General features: G+C 38.3%; 1 protein-coding gene across 3 annotated transcripts in view; it reads right to left on the bottom strand.

The window, feature by feature from the left end:
* FBXW7 (F-box and WD repeat domain containing 7) overlaps positions 1 to 23252 on the bottom strand; it is a 208945-nt gene that overhangs the window by 100413 nt on the left and 85280 nt on the right. Inside the window, exon 1 of one of the 3 annotated variants that reach the window (XM_061584623.1) lies at positions 14856 to 15178. The exons of the other annotated variants lie outside the window; for them this stretch is intronic. Within the exon in view, the coding sequence (XP_061440607.1) occupies positions 14856 to 15002 (147 nt within the window). The 5' untranslated portion in view covers positions 15003 to 15178. Of the gene's footprint in view, positions 1 to 14855; positions 15179 to 23252 lie in introns of those variants that run through there. 3 annotated transcript variants of the gene reach the window in all.

The raw sequence follows: 23252 nt of genomic DNA, 5'->3' as shown, positions 1-23252 counted from the left end.
AGTGAAAATTCTGCCTCATCTTATTGGATCATATTTAAAGACCAATTGGGGGCAGAATTCCATCTAAACTGAAATGATTGGCCAAGGCTGGATAGAACAGAAGGTCAAGTTTTACCCTAATAATGGAAAAGTTGGAAGAGGGTGGAAGAGGGTGAAGTTGGCAAATGGAGCTAGAGTCAGGCAGTTGTCAATAAGGGGCTCAGAGGCTTGGGTAGCCTGAAGAGAACCAAGAGCTGACTTCACTGGGCTAAGAGCTAAAGACCTCGAAGTCTGCAGAGAAGAGAAAGAGAGAAAGGCAGCCTTTAAGAGAGAAATACATCCAAGTAACAGAAGGATTACTAGGAACCCAAGACAGAAGCAGTTGCTTGACCAGGAGGAAGATTCCAGCAGAAGTCTTGGGAGAAGTCTGAAAAAGCTCCAGAGGGAAGAGATCATGGACCTGATTGAACACCACAAGTAAAGTCCTATGTGCCTTGCATCTGCGTATTAACTGGGGAAAGAAGTGTTACAGGGGAATTGGAAAGGGGTGGAAGTGACAGGAATGCTATATTGTCTTTGTACTATTTAAAGTGACAGCAAACCTACAGTATACACATCCCTATTTAAAGTAACAACTGATATTAACCACATGGTTTTGTAAGTGGGATTATTATTAGTGGGTGACTCATCTGCCCATATGAGGAGTCCAAACTTTTGTGGAGGCTTCACTCCTACTAGAGCTGGAATGGGAAACCTGCAGCCTTCCAGATATTGCTTAGCTAAAATTCCTTCCATCCTCAACCATTGGCAATGCTGCTGGGGGTGAATCTGGGAGAGTCATAGGTTCTCCATCCCTGACCTAAAGGATCAGGACTGCAGTTTGGGAATTCTCATTGATTGTTGTCAGCAGAGACTTTCTGTCAGCTTAGGCTGATATTCCACCTCAACTCTACCTTGCTTCAGTTATTCATGCTCGCATAACCTCCTGTTTGGATTACTGTAATATGCTGTTGTGAAGAAAAAGTAGTTACATCATCATCATTAGTATTATTAATGAAATGGACTGCCTTCAGGTCGATCCCGACTTATGGCGACCCTATGAATAGGGTTTTCATGGTAAGCGGTATTCAGAGGTGATTTACCAGTGCCTTCCTCTGAGGCTGAGAGTCAGTGACTGGCTCAAGGTCACCCAGTGAGCTTCATGGTTGTGTGGGGAAGCGAACCCTGTTCTCCCAGGTCGCAGTCCAGCACCTTAACCACTACACCACACTTACTTGAATTTATATCCCACTCTTTCCCCACAGGAAGAATCCAAAAGAAGAAATCCAAAAGGTGCACATCCCTGCCATCAACCAAGATGGCGGCAGAGGCATCAACCTATTAGGGAAACCTCGGCTGCCATCTTGGTTGATGGCAGGCTTGCGCCTGCAGCACAACCAGCATTTATATCAAGGGAGAGGTAGGTGGGGCATGCAGGTGGGTGTGGTGGGCCTGTGCGGCACTAGGAAAGTTGCCTAGGAGCTCTCTCTCATGATCCACAGCAGGGTCAGGAGGCAATGCTGCTATGGATCATGGAAGGGAGTGCTACCCATCCACCCTAAGGAGGGGCCCTTCAGGGGCCCCTTAAGACCCAGGGGCCCTCGGCCAGGGCCTGACCTGGCCACCCTCTGACGCTGGCCTTGCCTCCAATAGCTCCACACACAATACCACCAAACTGTAATCCAGAAGGCAAAGGCAAACCAAGATCAGGCACAAGAGATCAGATCTGAGTTAAAACATAGTCCAGGGGCAGCATCAATAAAAGCGGAAGTCCAAGGAGCAGCAATTGAGAATAGCCAGTGATAAAGAGGGCAAGGCAAAGAAGTCAGGTTCAGGAGCAGGGAGCTGAATGACACACAGTGTTCCAACAACTGGTAGATTCCAGCTGAAAACTGGTATAGTCTGGCCTCCCACACCATGGCAAACATCAGCAGCAGGTGCTTAAGTCAATCCAAGAGTCCTTGAGGAGTGTCATTTCTTTCAAGGATTCCTTAACTGTAGAGTTACAATGGTGACGTTGGGAGAAAAATATAATTTCAATTCAGTTTTAGAAACATTATTGCAGGGGTTGCCAACCCATTGCCTGCGGGTGCCCTGGCCCCCATAAAGGCTTTCAGTGGTGCTCCTGACAGGTAGCTTGGAGTCTGAGGTTTCCTTTTTTTAAAAAAGTATGTCTCTAGCCCCCCCCCAAAAAAATATGGAGCAAAATGTACAGATGCCCTTCTAAGTGGTTTATGTAAAGTGAGCCAGCCTGGTTCCTCTTGCCTGCCAGTGTTATTAGCCAATGAGTGAAGTCAGAGCTGTGCTTGGTAAGTGAATTGTATGGACACCAGACAATAGAAATCCATTGGGTCCTAAAGAGCTGCTGTTTCCCTCTCCCTTTTAGTGCACTTTTCCTGCTTCTGTCTTTTCCCCTAGTCCTTGGAATCTCCATAGTTTGCCCTTCCTTTTTCTCTAGCAACCAGGATGCATCTTTCCTGTACTGGATTCACCTGGGATCAGGTATTGCCTAGAAATTATTTTCTACCGATACTACTACACAATAGTGAGGGTGAATGTTAAAAAGAATTCCCACTCCCCCAAAAAGGCAAATGTGAAACTTCTCCAAAGAGGCTTTGCAAAGCATACCTCCTGCTTTGCAGAAACTAAAGACCAGGGACTCATTAAGAATCCACTACATGTCTACTCAGACGTCAGTCTCTTTGCATTTAATGGGGCTTATTTCCAGGTACGTACATATCATACGGAAAGCAGGATTGGACCAAGATGAAGGAGGTGTGAAAATTGGAGGGAGAAATATCAATAATTTAATATATGCAGATGATACCATACTACTAGCAGAAACCAGTAATGATTTGAAACGAATGCTGATGAAAGTTAAAGAAGAAAGCACAAAAGCAGGACTACAGCTGAACGTCAAAAAGACTAAAGTAATGACAACAGAAGATTTATGCAACTTTACAGAGGACAATGAGGACATTGAACTTGTCAAGGATTATCAATACCTTGGCACAATCATTAACCAAAATGGAGACAATAGACAAGAAATCAGAAGAAGGCTAGGATTGGGGAGGGCAGCTGTGAGAGAACTAGAAAAGGTCCTCAGATGCAAAGATGTGTCACTGAACACTAAAGTCAGGATCATTCAGACCATGGTATTTCCGATCTCTATGTATGAATGTGAAAGTTGGACAGTGAAAAAAGCTGATAAGAGAAAAATCAATTCGTTTGAAATGTGGTGTTGGAGGAGAGCTTTGTGTATACCATGCACTGCAAAAAAGACAAATAATTGGGTGTTAGAACAAATTAAACCAGAACTATCGCTAGAAGCTAAAATGATGAAACTGAGGTTATCATACTTTGGACACATAATGAGAAGACATGATTCATTAGAAAAGATAATAATGCTTGGAAAAACAGAAGGAAGTAGAAAAAGAGGAAAGCCAAACAAGAGATGGATTGATTCCATAAAGGAAGCCACAGACATGAACTTACAAGACCTGAACAGGGTGGTTCATGACAGATGCTCTTGGAGGTCACTGATTCATAGGGTCGCCATAAGTCGTAGTTGACTTGGAGGCACATAACAACAACAACAACAGGATGGAAGCCTAAGCCTTGGCTTAGAGTTGGCACTGGGGAAAAACAGGGCTCTTGTGTCTTTAACTGCTGCATGGCAGGCAGAAATTCAACTGGTCACGCCTTGTCTAGTATGGAATTATAATTATGGGTAAAGCTTATTCTAATTTTGTGTTGTTCTACACCCCCATGGCAGCCATTTTGTGAGTGGTGCCCCCAGTTCACTCTCAAAATTTGAAATGGACTCTCTGGTCCAAAAAGATTGGAAATCCCTGCTTTATGGTGACTAGTGACATTTTCAAATCTTTTAAAAAACTGACTTCCATTTTGCTACAAGAAAAAAAAGTCCCAAATGCAGATATAAAATCTAATGCCAATATTAGTATTACGGAAATCTTCTTTGAAGAAGGACAGACTCAAAAATCCTATTTTGCACCCAAAAGAAACACATATATTCATTATACGGCTAGAGAAATAAGACAACACATATTTTGAACAGAATAGGAAGAGGAAAATTCAAGGAGGAACTGGAGAGGTGGGACCATTTTAGCATTAGTGGTCATTCACTCGTATTAAAATATGTAAGCCCAGCAACGCATACCCAACAAGCACAGATTACTCCAGGAATACAAGACTCCAGTATCAAGACGTAACCCATATTACTGCATTTATGTGGTTAGGATCAAAGCCACAAGGGCACTGTGAATCTGAAGCCTATTCCTTAATCTATTACAAATATAGAAAACAAAACGGTAGTGACTGCCTGTGGATTTTCCAAGTGTACAGTTGTTTTTGGAGTAGTTACATGCAACACTTGGATATATATAAATTGCTAGTGGATTCATCATGACATTTTAAAAGAATCTCTGCTTTATATTCTGCATCACTGCAAACAGAGGAAACTGTGCCCAATATTTGAACTTTTTTATTCTTCGAAGACAAAAGTCTGACAGATATTTTTCATTCTCTATATAAATATACTAAAGCAGATGGGTTGTACATACTACAGACTTCCAAGAAGCACTGTAAAATAATCACAAGAAATGAACATTCTGATCTTCTTGTTAGCAAATTTTAATTATTTACTGTATTTTCTTCTCACTCTAACACTTATCTTAGTGGCAACTTGTTCCACATAACATTTTCTCATGATTCATATCTTCATTTCCTCTTTCATTCAGGCATTTTTGCACCAGTTATGTTTTCTAGATGTTCATCGTATTTTCCAGCAGAAAAATCTATACTGTAATAAGGTTTCTCTCCTAGAAAAGAGTACTAATGCAAATAACTAGATTTCACCAAGTTTATTTTATGATATAAAAAATTAATTTCACACGAATGACATAGGATTGGATCTACCCTCCCCACTAATTATTGGTCTTCATTATCCTCTAAGAGTTAATCAATGGGATGCCTTTCAGATAAAGTACTTAAATTCCCATCAGCTCCAACCCATCATGGCCAATTGTCAGGGATGATGGGAGTTGTCTGAAGAACTGTAACCTAACAACTATATGCCTCTTGCCGCCATGGTCCACAGACTTCAGTCTTTTGAACCTTTCTTGTCAATAATGTATAGCTCTCTTTGCTGATGTATCAACCCAGTCTTACTTCTTTCCTAGACTCCTCCTTTCACCCATTTTTTAACTAGCCATTGTTTCAGATGTTTGCCTTGCCCCTTTGTTTGGCAACCTGTCTCCTGACCAACATCCCTAGTGTTCCCTTATCCCACAGAGTGCCCCTCTCGATATTAAACACAATCAAGTTTTTTTTAGCATATTAAATTCCCCCAGTTTCCTACCTTCTTCAACCTTTTTCTCAGCACTCTACCTACCTCTTTCTTTAGGTTCCGGTGTCACAATTGATTTTCTTCTTGCCAGAGAGCTTCCCTGTATTAGAGGGAAGAGGTCCACAAATTTTGGCTAATCTTGGCATCCTGACAAAATCTGTGCTGTCCACCAACCCAGCTCAAGAGATGGTGTCTTGTCTCTGTCATCATGTGGGAATGTGAGATTTCAACACCTCTGAAGCATAGCACAACTGTGTATGGGGAAAATACCCTACCCTCTAAAACTCAAGAGCTTCAAGTTTGGAGGGTGGCATGGGTTCATCACTGTCACACTCAGCTTTATGCCTCTCAGAGGAGAAAGGGTAGCTCACCATGGCAACCATGAGGAATAAACCTGTGGACCTCAGATCCTGAGATTTCTTCCCAGTCCTCAGCATGATTTTGTGCAATCTGTAATCTCAACAGAACTGGCAACTTTCCTGTACCTCACAGAAACCAGACTACAAATGTACTTCCCTGAAAAACTGAACATTCCATTCCATACCAGCTGCTTAATCGGTCAGTGTCAGAGGTTTCACACAACACAGGTTTTCTGGTTTCAAAATAAAGAAAAATAAGCAGACTGTATTGGCTTGTCAATGTTTTACAAAAATAAACTCTACCCTTGAGTACATATGTACTGCTTGCAATTATACAGCCACGAAAGTGGCTGTATACTATAGTCAGCGGTGATTTTTCACATTCCGCAATGTTAAATGGAAAATACCCCCACACGCCATTCTGAGGCTTCCCATAAGCTCTTTCAAAACAAAACCTTACAAAACTTATAGTTCTGAACTCAGAAACGCTTGCTTAATAACCCTGTCAATTTTCATGGCGATACACAAAACAGTCAGAGAGAATCGAGAGTTCAAAGTCTAAAAAGAGAGAAAAAAACTCAGAGCTCTTTTGGACTTTTTTCTGCGAGTTCTCATAATCTGCTGAAATTCATTAAAAATCAGCCATGTTCACAGAGTACCTGTAGTCCTAATACTGACCTTGCCCCATACTCTGACCTTCATCTACTGCAGTTTAAAAGTTAAAAAAATGCCTGGTTGATTTTTAATTAATTTAAGAAATTTTGGCTGGAAGCCTATTATAACGCGGGGCATGCTCAGTAAGGACCAACTGTCAGTGTTCTAAAAGCCTCACAGCTGCTGGGCTTGGCTAACAAGAGGGCCACACCCACACCAGACTTGATTTCACCTGAGAACAGTCATGGCTTCCCTCAAAGAATCCTGGGAAGTGTAGTTTGTGAAGGGTGCTGAGAGGAGACTCCTATTCCCCTGAGAGAATGGTTTAACAGTCAGCCACTCTGATTAAAGGTCTGTGAGAGAAACAGGGCATCTCCTAGCAACTCTCAGCACCCTTCGCTAACTACACCTCCCAGGATTCTTTGAGAGAAGCCATGATTGGCATTGAGCCATGGCTTTGAGAGAAGCCATGATAAATTGTTTTAAATTGTTTTTAAAAGATGTGTTTTTAAATTTGTATATTTGTTTTTAATGTTTTTAGTTATTGTAAACCGCCCAGAGAGCTTCGGCTATGGGGCGCTATATAAATACACTAAATAAATAGATAAATAAATAATGATTGTCCAAAGTGTAATAGAGGCCTGGTGTGGATGTGGCCAGGGACAAATTTGGGTGGGAGGTAGGGTTGCCAGGTTCAGGGTCTGAGACTGATCCTGTATCTTTAGGAGAAGAGAAAGTCAGCCAAGTGCAGGTGTTCTTGCAACATTGTAATGGGAAAAACCACAAGGTAGAATTGTCTCTTCCCCCTGCCCAACTGTGAAAGATACAGAAGACCTCTTGGTTGCCAGGCTCAGCCTGGTCAGTTTTACCTATCCTAATCATGATTGCATAGTATATCCAATTCAACTCAATAATCATACAAATGATCAGACCTGCCTTTTCCCTCCTTCACCTTTCCTCTCCCTTTCTCCTCCCCTCTTCCTTCTTCCGCCTTCCCTGCCCACTCCAGCCCTCCGTCCCTCCCCCCGTCAGTTTTACCTATCCTAAGCATGATTGCATGGGAGTAAATCCCACTGAACTCAATAAACATGCAAACAACCACATCTGTCCTTCTTCTCCCCTCCCCCTCCTGCCTGCTCCCCTCCCAGTCCTCCCCTCTGCCTTTCCACCCCTCCCTTCTCCCCCTTCTCCCTTCCCCATCCCCTGTGGTCAGTTTCACCTGTCCTAAGCATGATTGCCTGGTGTGTGTGTGTAAATCCCACAACTCAATAAGCATGCAAATGATCAATCCATTCTCAGCAAACTTGGACAGGATCCCATTTCTTACCTCCCGGATTAAAAAGCAGGGAAATTCACTAATAGGCAAAAAACCTTGCGGTTTAAGAATGTACCTATAGCCCACAGATATTTCTACCAAACTGTAAAAAGCAGGGAAATTGGGCAGCTATAGTGAATGCACCAGGGGAGCAGGAGACCTGACCTCCTCTCTGAGATATTGGACTGCCCTACAAATTTGTCAAAATGCAAACACCATTTGGGTTGGTCTTTCACAGTCCAATCCACTTGCTGTGTAGCTTGGAAGAATTTGGTAACATGTGCCTCAGAGCATATGGTGAGTGGTGGCAACACCTGTAATCAGCCCAAATAATAGAAAGAAGATATGTCCTGTGCTGATCTTGTTTTAGCCGTGAGGAAGCAACATTATTAAGACAGTTGATATAGTTCAGATGGTCACTTTAAATATGTCTGATTTACTTTGCAATTTTAGTGAAGTTTTCTACAGGAAATCATTTTCTTTTGCTTTTGTTTCTATGAATATGTGAAGTACAGCAACACTTTGCAAAATTTATACTAAAAAAACTCCAAACATAATTGTGGAATAATGGCACTGACTTCTGCAGAATAGTCTCCAGTGGACCTCAGAAGTGTCTCAATTTGCACAAGATAAAACAGTGGGAGGTGAAATATATTCTAGCAAAATCCTAGATGTGCTCTATGTTTTTAGTTGATTGTGAACACCTTGCCTTAAATAAAGTGGTTTAAACATAGCAGGCTGAAAACATGCATCCTCTTTTTTCCAACAGCTAGATTCATTGCTGAAGTAGCAACATATTGTGATCAGTCTGATTTTACATCAAACTGCAGTTTCAGATTCAACTGTTAATGCACCCAAAATAGAAATAGAACATAACCTCCAATACAAAACACAAAAGGCTGTCTTCACCATCACATGACAATGACCAATAAAAAGGCTTTGAAATTAATAAAAATACATTTGACACAGATTTCTAGGATGAATAAGGAGGGAAATAAAATTTTCTAGTTTAGATTCTCTGTAGAAACATTAGTAACACAGGAAAGAAGCAAAGTAGAAAGAACACCAACAAACATACAAAAATATAATTCTCCATCTTTGGAGATGGCAGGTGTTGCCACCACTCACCATATGCTCAGAGGCACGTTACCAAATTCTTCCAAGCTACACAGAAAGTGGATTGGACTGTGAAAGACCAACCCAAATGGTGTTTGCATTTTGACAACTTTGTAGAGCAGTACAATATCTCAGAGAGGAGTTCAGGTCTCCTGCTCCCCTGGTGCATTCACTATAGCTGCCCAATTTCCTTGCTTTTTAAAGTTTGGTAGAAATATCTGTGGGCTATAGGTACATTCTTAAACCGCAAGGTTTTTTGTGTATTAGTGAATATACATTATAGAAGACAATAAAGTAATATTAGAATTTCATCATATAATTTTAATTCCACCTAAAGCAATAGTAGTCAATGCCACAACATACTTTCTCACTGCAAGTGATCTCCAAACATAAGGATCTCAAAAAAATGTGTGTTTTTAATGCCAATATCTATAAGTTATAGTTCATCATTTATCACTATTCAGCACCTTTTGGTCTTCTACAAACCCTGTATTTTGTGGTCTGGTTTAATTTCTTAGGAAAAGATGGGGTTGCAATGTGTTAATAGCAAATTATAGGTCTAAATAAATAAAACCAAGAAGATTATCACAATTTGGAATAAATCCCTAGCTTCCATGAAGATGTAACTTGACAGCAATTGGCACCAGTTTGTATATAGACAAAGAAATCACACCACAATGAAAGCTTTGCACCAACTTAAAACAATATAAAAAACTAAGAGCTGTTTGAAGTACAATGTTGACCAATACAGATTGAATTTAACAACAGAAGAAACTTGTAGAACTGTTGTATTGGCGTCAGAGTTAAATTTCTCAACTGAGCTAATAAATTTAGGTTGGTTGAGGATTTTCTTTAAAAAATATTTAAATCAAGCTGTTAGAGAAGGAAAGTATTCTAAAACTCTCGTATTTCCACTGTAGGTGTGCCTGCAAAGTCAATTATATATGCTGTTCGTGAAACACATCACAGATATAGCAAGTCAGATTTAAGGTTTACAGGCCAGAAAAAAAGTTGATTGATACAATTTAAAAAAAATAGAAATAAGGTTGCCTGGACTATTTATGTTACTGTTTTGTTGTATGCTAGACAGCTTAGTAGAAACAGCTGTCTGCACTTGCAGTATCACAAGCAATCTGCTACCAATAATCATGAAAGGGAAATGGCCATTTTTGCACTCCACTTCCTGGCTTCCTCTTGCAAAATCATACAGTACATTAATGAAATCCAAGCTCTGTGCATAGTAAGGTGCAGACTGAACCTCATGTTTTCTTTCATCCTTCTTTTCCTTCACTATTAGAATCTGTTAGACCTTGCTGTCTGCAAGTAGAAGCGGAAAACCTGGCTCAATTATCATCCCAGAAATTGGCTTCTGCCCTCTTATCAAGATTCCTCCTTTGTTCAATATACTTCATAAAAATGAATGTTATATTGGGTGAAATTTTGAATATTCAGAGCATAAACATAAAAACCATTCCAAGTATGCAATCCAAGAAGAGGGGAGCAAGCTTGCACAAGAAACACATAAAAGATTATATGGGACAAGCAAAGGATCAACATTTGAAATGAAATTAATTGCAACAAGAAATTTGTTATAGACACAGCCTAGAGGAGAGACCAAGACAAATATTTGCCAATATTATGAAACCGTTGCATGTCTTAGAAATGGTGGAACCTCGAGTCTATTACTGAAGAACGTGCTATAAGAAAGATATGAATGGAATGCGGCTGTACTAAAGCAAATAGTCAAGACTGCCTGCATTCTTGTCAGCTGTTGGCATTATCATGAGAAGAAAACGTATGGAAGTGCTATTAATAGCAACTTGGCTTCAGGGAATGTGTACCATTTGTAATCTCAGAACAATTAGAAGTGCAGATTCATTTAAACAATACTGAAACACTAACAATGTTGTCCACAATTAACATTTAATAGAATGGTTATATTTGAGAGCATTAGTAAAGATTGTCCTGTCTACTCAGATTCTTCATGAGACATAAAAACAAACCTGGTTCAAATTCACAACTGGCAGTTGCCAGAGAGTTGTAGTGATTTGCAATTAGTTATTTGTCAGACAGACAACAGCCATGTTAAAAAAGGTATGACTACTTCTTCCTCAGCAGCATGTGCGCTTTGTCATTACCTTAGAGGTTGTCCTCTAACTGAAGAATAGTTGGGATAAATATCCCTTGATGGCACTCAGAAATAAGAACTGAACTATGTATCTCAGAGCAAAAGAAGGTAACTGTTAGGCTTCAAAAACATGGGAACTACACATTTATGGTAGGAATGAGAGACAAATTGGTTCAGTTTGTATTTTAACATGAACCCACCTAATTTGCACTTTCTGAACCAATATGCAAACCAGAACATGGTGTGGCCTTCAAAATTTGCACTTCTCTAACAAAAAGATACATACAAAAAAAGCATATATTGGAAAAACATATACAGAAATGCATTATATCAGGGGAAACTGTATACATATATTATGTTTATACTGGGCAAATTACATACAAAACATGTAAATTAGGAGAAATATGCATGAACATGCATGCAAATTTTGCACAGTGCGTTGTTTTTTTTTAACCGTAAACTGATGTGTAAATTGGATGAACTGAACCAGTGACAAATTTGTTCATCTCTAGCCTGGGTATGAACTAATTTATGATTCTGCAGTTTAAGAACTGAATGTCTGCATATTTCAAAAATGTTCATATTTCAATTCTATATACTACCCTCAACAGTGTGGGGGAATGGTGGCCCAGCCATGATGAAATTGTGAAACTCCTTCCCTACAGGACTGCATCTATCATTTTCCTTGTACACCCATATGCTGAAAATGCACCTCTTTACCCATTTTGTGGGACCCACCTCTTTTGCTGGATTTTTATAGTTCTGTTCTGGCTGCAATATTTTACTTGTTTTTATAATTGCACATTATATTGTTGTAACCTGCCCTGGGGCCTTATTGTGATGGGCAGGTAAGAAATCTTATAAATAAAAAGTGAAAACAAGACGGCCTACAACAAAGAGTCTCAAGTGCTCCTGGCCCATGCCTTTTCCAGGACACTCCCATTCTATTCTCTCTCTTCCTCAATTTTTCTCTCCAAGAATCAGTAAGCATGCTCAGTCTTCACTGGGTACTTCTGCAAACATTGGGGCTTCTCCAAACCTCACCTCTTGTGCATGAATGGTGCTATTTTGGCTACATAAGGATTCACAATGAAAATGAGCTTGCTATTACTATATAGGATATAACAAACCAGTGGATGTTTCTGGATGCTGGACAAAAGAACACATATACACAATTCAAAAAAGAACACCATGCTGCATTGTGTGTGTGCTTCTTATATTAGAGAATATTCAACAGCCCGAGCAGTTTCCAACTGTGAATATAAATAAAAGAATTAACTCCATGCATTTAGCTGGGCTTCAAAGGAAAAAGTCAAACTAGAAGATATTTTTATAGCTCAAAGAAGTTGTAGTATGATGAAGTAAAGAGAGAGAAAAAATAGAGCTCTGTTGGAAAAATATACTTTTAACACATGTGCAAACCCTTTGATCATTTAAAGGTGCTCTTGGGATCATGGCTGATGTTCCCAATAATGGTACAAATAAAATGGAAGCTTAAGCAGTCACTTTTATTAAATTCTAGACAGGTAAAAGTTAATGCCTTCACACAAAAAGGTGCAGATCAGGTGACTAGATTGCTCCTAAAACCTAGAATTTTATGAACTAAGAAAACAGAAGGAAGATTTCACTGAAGTGGTCAAAACATTAGAATTACACATCAGTGATCAAAGTCTAGTACAATACTTTTGAGGTTTACCTGATATATTCCATTAGTAGGATACTTCTATATCTCAATATAGTTTTCATATTAATCCTTCTAGTCTCATTATATTCATGATACAGGAATTGAGAGTTAAAACTATACCTATAAATAATGAAAAGACTTTTCAAATTTAAACTGACAACTCTTTAAATTCTGTTTTTATTGCTATACACATCTCAGTACAATTTCATAGAAGTGAATGAATAAATGCAATTTTCATTTTTGGGAAGATTCCAGCAGTGTTTAAGATCTAGAAGGACAGCCAGCCAAGAAAGGTTAGTGATATTTTGAGTTGAGCATGTGGTATATTAGCAAACATTGTGTAGTGATGTAAGAAATGGTCTCTACTGCTTCCCAAATCCACTGAATCATGTCCATAAGATTGCATATTTTGATGGAGACACCATAAACTACAGCTAAGTCTGTTATTGTAGAAACTCAAAAGAAAGCATGAACCACAAAAAGAAACCTATTCTAGAAACAGTTTCATCATAGTGAATTGATGAACATGCCATGCCCCCCAAAAAAGCATGCCCTTATTAACTAATAATTCATATGTTACTGTAAACTTCAAGGTGGAAATAAAGTGATTGTTCAAATATGCATTGTACAATTTAACATTTATATGCAAGATATTCATTGATATTTCCTGAGATTAACACTATTTGTATTCATCAATGCACATGTATAAAATTGTATGATTCTTTATATTTTGTAGCCTGAAAATTGGATTTCATTTAATTGAGAATAACAAACAGCATGGCTGTGCATATTTCAATTTTGAGATAAGAGAAACATTTTCAAATGTATATACTATTAATATTTTTCACAGTATTATTTTTGTAATAAATCTAGTATTTTTCATATAGGAAACTGGTAACTAGTGCTGAATTCCACAAAGAAATAGAAGAATCAGTTGGTTAACTGTTGTGTTCTGTGACCATTTATAGTAATGTGCTCAACAGAAGCTGAATATAACTAGTGCTAGAGATGCGTAAGACATGAACTGTCAGATCTCATAACAAAAGTATTTTTACTCACAAGGATTATGGTACACATTTGATTCCACACAATAATTGAGTCCAAGCAAGGAGAAAGTTGGCATCAAGAAAGTCAATATTTAAATAAATTAGGAAAAATTAAAAATATGTCATTTCTAGAACTTAAATTTGCTTCTACATTCTTTATCAGGTGGCTTTTATTCAAGAGAAATATAAGTTTTACCACAGAAAAACTTAAAGAGAAATAGATGTGAAGTTTTCAGGAAGCTTGCTGGACATTACCAACTTCTCCTTTAAAATAAACTGTAGCACACACAGACAAGTGGCTCAAGCCACTAGCATGGAGATGGAGATCTCATTCTGACCCCTCAAGCCCAAAGCATTAAAAAATTTCATCTTACAAACTTCCTAGAAAATTATACATCTTCTCCTGATTTACTAAAATTTACTTGGTGAAACAATAATTTAAAGTAAAGCATTTAAGGGATATGAGTAAAACTATACTTCCATTGAACACTTACTCATTATAAATCTACTTACAAAACCTATTATCTTTAAAGAATTATAAACTAAGATTTCAATAACAAGATACCAGAGTTGTTACATTTACTTAAAAGGAAATTTTACAGAACTTAACAGAACATACTGCCAAGTATGTTGGGTGCTGTCAGTACATCATGTAATAATCCTGTAAGTAGTCATGCATAAAGTTAGATACAAATAAAAATAGAATGAAGGTCAGCACATTTTAACTTTATTTGTAAAAAAAAATGTTTAAAATCACAATAATTTTTTTTCAAAAGCTACTGACTCCATAACTTTAGTCCCACTTGATGAGTGGTCAGGATTGTTCAATAATAGACAAACTATCAAGGTACACTTAAATTTTCTTAATAGCATTATTTTTGGCAGTTTAATACAAAAGTTTAACATTTGTATAATTTTTGAAACATGTTTATAATATATGTAAACTACAAGTGTGCTGTAGAAACAAGGGTCAAACAAACTGAAAACATGCACATATACAATGTTATTTCTTATTTCAAACTATGTAGGTTCCACAAGAAAATCAAAAAGGAAAATAATGTACAATTCCTCATGGACCAAAATGCCATACCACATGTTTGGTACTTAAAGATAAAGTATACAACTGTAGGCATTCACATACAAGGAGACAAAAATATTAACACTTACCCGTCTACGACAGAAAGGAAGTCCTTGAGCAATGATGCTGATGCTAAATATCTTCATCACAGTTTGGTGTGGCAAAGGCTCTTTTGTACTTGGAAGATCAACAGGAACCAAGCCATGATTTACAGATGCTTTCCCTGGTTTTGACATTGTGCAGTTCTTACTTGGTCCAGAAATATTTGTAACAAAAGGGCATTACTAAAAAGCTTAACAAAATTGATATCTGGTATTACTGAGGATTTTTATCCTAAGTATTCAGCTTGCCACAGCCTGTTTGCCTTTTGTCTCAATCTTCTCAATCTCTCCTACCAAGTGTCTTGACCTGTCTGCTGCTTACTGAAGTGCAAGCTATCTTAGTATAGAGCAGAATTATAAATGACTATGCCGACAGACTGTCCCTGCCAATCAAATAGCTATTGGCCCACCCATGTAGTATCACTAACACATACACTGTCAAAATAGGTAACATTAAAAAAAATCAGTGTCTTAGAACTAAAAAACCTTTAAACAAGAGTCAAATGTATAAGTTGTGATTTTGACTGAAATATTTTTAAGTGGAAGAGCTCTAACATTTTCAGTTCCAATAATTTGAAACAAAGCATAGCATAATGCTTTAATTATATAAGAAGGAATTATGTCTTTTAACATTTAGTATTATATGTAATAATGCAGTACCATAATAATTTAAAGTGTCTTGCTCATGTTCAGAATGATCAAGGTATGGTCAGGACTATGCTGACACTGACCCCAGTTGTTGCTTGCAGAACAATAAGAGCAGCAGCCATTTGGATCGATGGTTGCAGGGTGAAGAGGGTGCTGAACCTTGTGGTTCAGAAGATTCACATGAAGACTTAATTTCTAATGCAATGTTAACAGTTGAAATTATTGTAGTTTCATTTTCAAAATAACAATGATACAATTATCAATCAGCAATTATGTTATTAGAACCACAGACAACCCTGGCCTTTTCTCAGTAAGTCATAATAATTTTAATTGTGACAAGACCAAATGGAATTTAAGAGATACAAAACTCTGGCTAATACAAAGTTAATAAAATGGTGACAAAGGCAACAAATCCAAACATTGGTAAGATGATTGTATAGGTTAAAAGGCAATGGTTGTAGTGGTTAAGGTGCTGGACTACAACCTGGGAGAGCAGGGTTCAAATCCCCACACAGCCATGAAGCTCACTGGGTGACTTTGGGCCAGTCACTGCCTCTCAGCCTCAGAGAAAGGCAATGGTAAACCACCTCTGAATACCGCTTACCATGAAAACCCTATTCATAGGGTCGCCATAAGTCAGGATCAACTTGAAGACAGTACATTTCCATTTCCATAAGCCATTACTTCAATGCCATGAATAGAGCTAAGTTTTGTCTTCACCCACCTTCCAAGTTATATCATCCACTGAATGTTAAATGCATAAATTTGAAATGGTCAATGCAGCTAAGCATCATTTCCTATCTATAGAGCTATCAAGATGCTGCAGTGTCGTAGACCACCATTGGCTGACTAGCCCTAGGGGACTGACCTCAAAGAGTCACTGTTTCATTGGCACAATGAAGGCCAACCCTTTTTTACTTATTTTGTCCTTGGAACACTATTATTTTAACTAAGATTGCTTTTACTTCTTTTTCTCTGAGTGGGACATTTCCTATGAGGTGAGGAGCATCAGGTATACTGACATGTCATAGGCTGAGTGCCTATTGGTGGGGAAGGGTTTTATCTCCCAAGGCGAGAGGGTGTCTGTACTGCTCCAGGTAAGAATGAGTGTGCATTTTTTTAATGTTACATCTTGATGTATTTTCATATTTTGTATATTATTTGTTTCCTTGGTTCTTGGTTACTTTATTTACTGTTTAGAGATGTTTATTGTTGCTTAATTATGTTACTTAAAATGTGGAATTCTTAGATGTAATAACAGAAGTATTGCTTGATTTTGAAAGCGAAATCTGTACTGTACTATATTCATACCCTTTTGCTAGGATATGTAAATCACTTAAGAGATTTCTGTTAAAAGATGAAGTGGTATATATAAAATAAATAAATAAATACATCATGAATAGTATTTACTTGGTGAGGGAGACAAGCTGTAGAACAAGACATCATTGTAGCCAGAGAAGAATTTTTTTTGCTATCATCACAGAAACAAAACAAGTTGTAGCCAGTTGGGATGGGAAAACAAGTAGGAACGCTACAAAGCATGGGATTTAAATTATTGGAAATCATGGACAAAGCAGTAATAAATACAAGGAAAACTGCCTGAGGAAAAAAGGCTGATTTTTCAGTGTCCTTTAAATACTGAGTCAAGCATCATGCTACTGTCCTTATAGGCATGGAAGAAGTCTTCTCAGAACCTGTTGTTGTTCTTGTTATATGCCTGCAAGTCGATTACGACTTATGGCGACCCTATGAATCAGTGGCCTCCACTAACATCTGTTATAAAACACCCTGTTCAGATCTTGTAAGTTCAGGTCTGTGGTTTCCTTTATGGAATCAATCCATCTCTTGTAGGGACAAAGAGATCTATTACAATAGTTATTGTACAGAAATAGAAGAGGACAACAAAAAGGGAAGAACAAGAGCCCTATTCCAAACGATTAGAGAGATGAAAGGGAAATTTAAACCAAGAGCAGGGATGTTGAATAATCAAAAGGGGAACACACTAACTGACTGAGATGAAATAAAAGATGGAAGCAATACACTGAAGAACTCTATAAAAGAGATGCAAGGATGACAGATTCTTTCATGGAGGGACTGTATGATGAAGAACCAGAAATTTTAGAATGTGAAGTGAAAGCTGCTCTCAAAATACTTGGAAGAAACAAATCAACAGGAACAGCTGGCATGCCAGTAGAGTTGCTACAAGCTACTGAGACTGAATCTGTCCAAATTTTGACAAAAAATTGTCAAGAAATATGGAAAACTAAACAATGGCCCACAGACTGATTCACTAGAAAAGACAATAATGCAGGAAAAAACAGAAGGGAGAAGAGGAAGGCAAACAAGAGGTGGATTGATTCCATAAAGGAAGTCACAGACCTGAACTTAGGAGATCAGAACAGGGTGGTTCATGACAGATGCTATTGGAGGTCACTGATTCATAGGGTCACCATAAGTCATAACTGACTTGAAGGCACATAACAACAACAACAAAGTGAATCAAGTCTTCTCATTACTTGTCCAAAGTAGGATAACCTCAGTTTCATCATTTTAGCTTCTAGTGACAGTTCTGGCTTAATTTGTTCTAACACCCAATTATTGGTCTTTTTCACAGTCCATGGTATGCGCAAAGCTCTCCTCCAACTCCACATTTCAAATGAGTTGATTCTTCTCTTGTCTGCCTTTTTCACTGTTCAGCTTTCACATCCATACATAGAGATCAGGAATACCATGGTTTGAATGATCCTGACTTTAGTGTTCAGTGATACACCTTTGTATTTGAGGACCTTTTCTAGTTCTCTCATAGCTGCCCTCCCCAGTCCAAGCCTTCTGATTTCTTGACTATTGTCTCCATTTTGGTTAATGACTGTGCCAAGATATTGATAATCCTTGACAAGTCCAATGTCCTTGTTGTCAACTTTAAAGTTACATAACTCTCTGTTGTCATTACTTTAGTCTTCTTGACGTTCAGCTGTAGTCCTGCTTTTGTGGTTTCCGCTTTAACTTTCATCAGCATTCGTTTCAAATAATTACTGGTTTCTGCCAATAGTATCGTATTGTCTGCATATCTTAAATTATTGATATTTCTCCCTCCGGTTTTCACACCTCCATCTTGGTCCAATCTCACTTTCTGTATGATATGTTCTGCTTATAGATTAAAGAAATAGGGTGATAAAATACACCCCTGTCTCACACCCTTTCCAATTGGGAACCAATCGGTTTCTCCATATTCTGTCCTTACAGTAGTTTCTTGTCCAGAGTACAGGTTGCACATCAGGACAATCAGATGCTGCGGCTCCCCCATTTCTTTTAAAGCATTCCATAGTTTTTCATGATCTACACAGGCTTTGCTATAATCTATAAAGCACAGGGTGATTTCCTTCTGAAATTCCGTGCTCTGTTCCATTATCCAAAGTATGTTTGTGATATAATCTCTGGTGCCTCTTCCATTTCTAAATCCAGCTTGGACATCTGGCATTTCTCGCTCCATATATGGTAAGAGTCTTTGTTGTAGAGCATTACTTTACTTGCATGGGATATTAAGGCAATAGTTCAATAATTACAGCGCTCCATGGGATCCCCTTTCTTTGGAACTGGAATGTATATTGAATGCTTCCAGTCTGTGGCCCATTGTTTAGTTTTCCATATATGTTGACAAACTTTGTCAAAATTTGGACAGATTCAGTCTCAGTAGCTTGTAGCAATTCTATTAGTATGCCATCTGTTCCTGGTAATTTATTTCTTCCAAGTATTTTAAGAACAGCTTTCACCTCACATTCTAGTATCTCAGAGCCTAGGAACAAAAAACATCCTTGGGCCAATTTACAATGACACTGAGGGCAATCTCAGTTATGCTTGCCAACAGAAGTCTGGATCACCACTCATTCAGAGATCTAAAAAGGTTATTGAGGTTTAAAAAGGGTACAGAGCAAAAGTAATGTGTTCCCTACACATCATATTACCCATAATTTATTTAGCATGCATAAAAACAAGAAGTAGTACAGGACTAATGAACTGTTACTAACATTGCTATAACTGCTGAATCTTAACTGAAATTGCAACTAACTTGCTGGTAGTTGTTGAAATTTCAACTTAAGTTGTTAACGAAATTGAATTTTCACTGACCATGTAGTAAACTGTCATTTGGAATGAAGAACAATACCACCAAATACATTATTCACAAGCACAAGACAACCAAACTTATCAGAACTTTTATCTGGTGAGCATCTGCCCTCAAATGGATAAGAATGAGCACTGCAATATTTGACAATATTTATATCGATTTTTTTTATTCAACTACTTCAGAAAGACAGATTGCTTCTTATGACATACTTACTATGATACAAAAATAATTTTAGGGGTGAGTAGGTGCTCATAGATAAAACAAAAATGTTTGTCATCACATGTTTAACTTAAAGAAGGGCAGCAAATTATTCTTTTAAATGTGGATTCTACAAGAGAAGAGCCTTAGAACCATATGCTCACATGTGGCACTGCACTGCCTGCCAATTAATAGAACCCATCAGCAAAATTTGAAAATGCTCCTTTACAGTTCCTGACATGCATGCTGACCTAAGACCCAAGTTAGGCATGTGCACCAGAGTGCAGAAGCGCTCCTCATTTCTGTATCACATGAAGTGTAGCAGCAACACACCCCATCTGAGGCCATCACTGGTAGGAGATGAGTGAGCTATAAATAGGGCCTGGACTGAACACAGGTATTTCACAGGGTGATAATAATCATATATAAACAAAACTGTGCATCCCAATTTTCATTTGAAATGTCATGACATTGTTCTGTTTATTACAATTCACTCATCCACCTTCTATGATGGTCTCAGGAAGATTGTGCTACTGCTTCACTTCATATGGCACAAAAATGAAGAGTGATAGGGAAAGGGATAAGCTACAAGATCATCTAAGGAAAAACACCTCTCTCCTTTGTTAAACATATTTGGGGGGAAATCCAATTACTTTTACATTCAGAGAGCAGAGGAAGAGGATATGTTCAAGACATGCATTAGAGACACTTGGTAAGTATACTTTGAACAGGGAAGACCTACAGATAAGGTTTTTGCTGTTTTAAATCCTAACTTCTGCTTCACTTTCCCTACATGATTTCAAATTAACATTTCAAGAACATTTGTCTTCCTCCTACATTAAATATTTCAGAAAGTATTTCAGAAATGTAACACAAACCCAGCTGATCATCTTGCATTCTGCAAACATTCTAGAAATGTCAGCCCAATCCTTATTGGCTATAACATGATTTATCTGATGATTAAGTATAACTCTTTGGTCCTCTCAGGGTAGTATCAGCTGTTAAAGCAGTACTACAGTTGCTCATCAAGAATTTAGTAGCTGATTGCTTCCTTGTACTCTGGTACACCTTTTAAATGAAATACACCATGAAAATAGAAATGAGCTGCCTTCAAGTCGATTCCATCTTATGGTGACCCTATGAATAGAATTTTCATGGTAAGCGGTATTCAGAGGTGGTTTACCATTGCATTCCTCTGAGGCTGAGAGGCAGTGACTGGCTCAAGGTCATCCAGTGAGCTTCATGGCTATGTGGGGATTCGAATCTCCTGGGCCATAGTCCAACACTCTAACCACTATGCCACATTGGCTCTCCTAAAAATATGCCATAAAACAGGCTAAGAAATATTCTTATTTTCCACATGCAGGGAAAAGAAAATATATGTAGTTATATATCACTAACAAGCAAGGTGCTTAATTTTCTTAACCACCACCTTGAAATCCTCACTTAAGATGTTGACAACTGAGTTTCAAAGAATGTGACATGCCCTTCCTCCTTATGCATCTACAACTCAGCTATAAGTCCAAATTCAAGTACAATTTGCTATCACTTGGACTAGATTTCACGTTTTACCTATTGAAATACTTTATTTAAAACTTTGTTCATCTCTAAGTAAGCCAGGTAAGCATGCAATTTAAATATCAGTACAGAATTATTAGTATAAAATATTTGGGAGGTCATCAGCACACAGAAACATTCAATTTAACTAAATATTACTGAAATATTTTTACGTTGGTACTCTACATAGAAAGCTTTAAAGGGGAAGGGAAATCCCTGCAGACAATCTAATTCATTTTGTGGGGGGAAATAGTGGGATTTACCCAACAGGTTGGAAAACCCTCCAGAGAAGATTCAGGGGGAGTGCAGAAGGCTGCAAAGGAGAGGAGATAACAGGAAGTCCCATTGCACAAACAAAACTCTGCTCACACAGTGTTGGATTGAACCCATTATCTTTGTGGCTACTTACTTGCCTATTCATAATTACACCAGTGGATATTAGGAGTGTGCCAACAATTAAGCGAAAATTTTAAAAGTTCAACAATTTCAGAGCAGAAACTTTTAATGTACTTTTGAGATATATCAAACATTAGAAATATTCCATACAACACATTTAACCTAGTAAATGGAAAACAACCCAATTGTTTCATGACATTCTCACAGTAGTGGCAGCTTAAGCTGCATAATCCTGTTCAGCTGGCAAATAGTATGCTGAAAAAGAGTGTGATGTTATTAATAATAACTCAAGTTATGTGAAGTAAAGGTTTGAGCTGCCAAAAAAAAGGCAGGTAGTCTGAAGGAGTCTGAAATTCCTGATCTATCGTATTTGTTCTTATATGCTTCAGCAATCTAAGTAGGTATGGAAAACATTCTTACATAAATGAAATTATAAATACATCAAGAGTAGATCATTAGTGCCAACTTTGCAGACACAACTCAAGGAATGGCACCACTGATCTAAGCTGCTATATATGGTAATTCATTATTGTCCCAATTGCATTGTACTGCCCTTAGCACCAAACACTGTCAAACTGGCACCTTACTCACTAGTTTCCCATTACCTATTGATGAACCCTAATCTACTGGAAATACTTTTTCAGAAGACACTAGCAATGAAAATGTTCTATAAAAGATTACCTGACTTTAAATCTTTCTGGGACAGAGGCAATCATACTATTAAAATTCACAACAGTATGCCTCTGCATGCCAGTTGCTGGGAATCACAAGTGAGGAGAATGCTTATACTCGGATCCTACTTGTGGATTTCCCATAGGCATCTAGTTGGCTATTGTGAGAACATATTACAGTGTTTACCTCCCTATGGAGAGGATAGCTAGAAATTATTTCTCCCAATCTTGCACTGAATAAGTCTCTAGTCTGTCTTGTTTATGACTATAGACCAGCTGGAGAAGCTTTGGACTCAGTGGTCTGATTCAGTTGTTTAAGGCTTCAAAAACCAGTTTATGAAGCCAGGTATAAGAATCAAGGGGAGTGTCTGTTCCTCCCCTTTCCCTAACCATGATTGCATAGGAGTAAATCCCATTGACCTCAATAAGCATGCAAATGATCAGACCTGGCTTTTCCCTCCTTCCCTTCTCCTCTCCCTTCCTCCTCCCCTCTTCCTTCTTCCTCCTCCCCTGCCCACTGTAGCCCTTCCTCCTTCTCCTGTGGTCAGTTTTACCTATCCTAAGCATGATTGCATGGGAGTAAATCCCACTGAACTCAATAAACACGCAAATGATCAAACCTGTGCTCCCCTCCCTCTCCTGCCTGCTCCCATCCCCCTTCTCCCCTCTACCCTCCCTCCTCTTCCTCCCCTGTGGTCAGTTTCACCTATCCTAAGCATCATTGCAGGGGAGTAAATCCCACTGAACTCAATAAGCATACAAATGATCAATCCATTCTCAGCAAACTTGCAC

This window comes from Rhineura floridana, chromosome 9, assembly GCF_030035675.1.
Source record: "Rhineura floridana isolate rRhiFlo1 chromosome 9, rRhiFlo1.hap2, whole genome shotgun sequence".
Lineage (NCBI taxonomy): Eukaryota > Metazoa > Chordata > Lepidosauria > Squamata > Rhineuridae > Rhineura > Rhineura floridana.
This window is presented reverse-complemented; position numbering and strand designations above follow the sequence as displayed.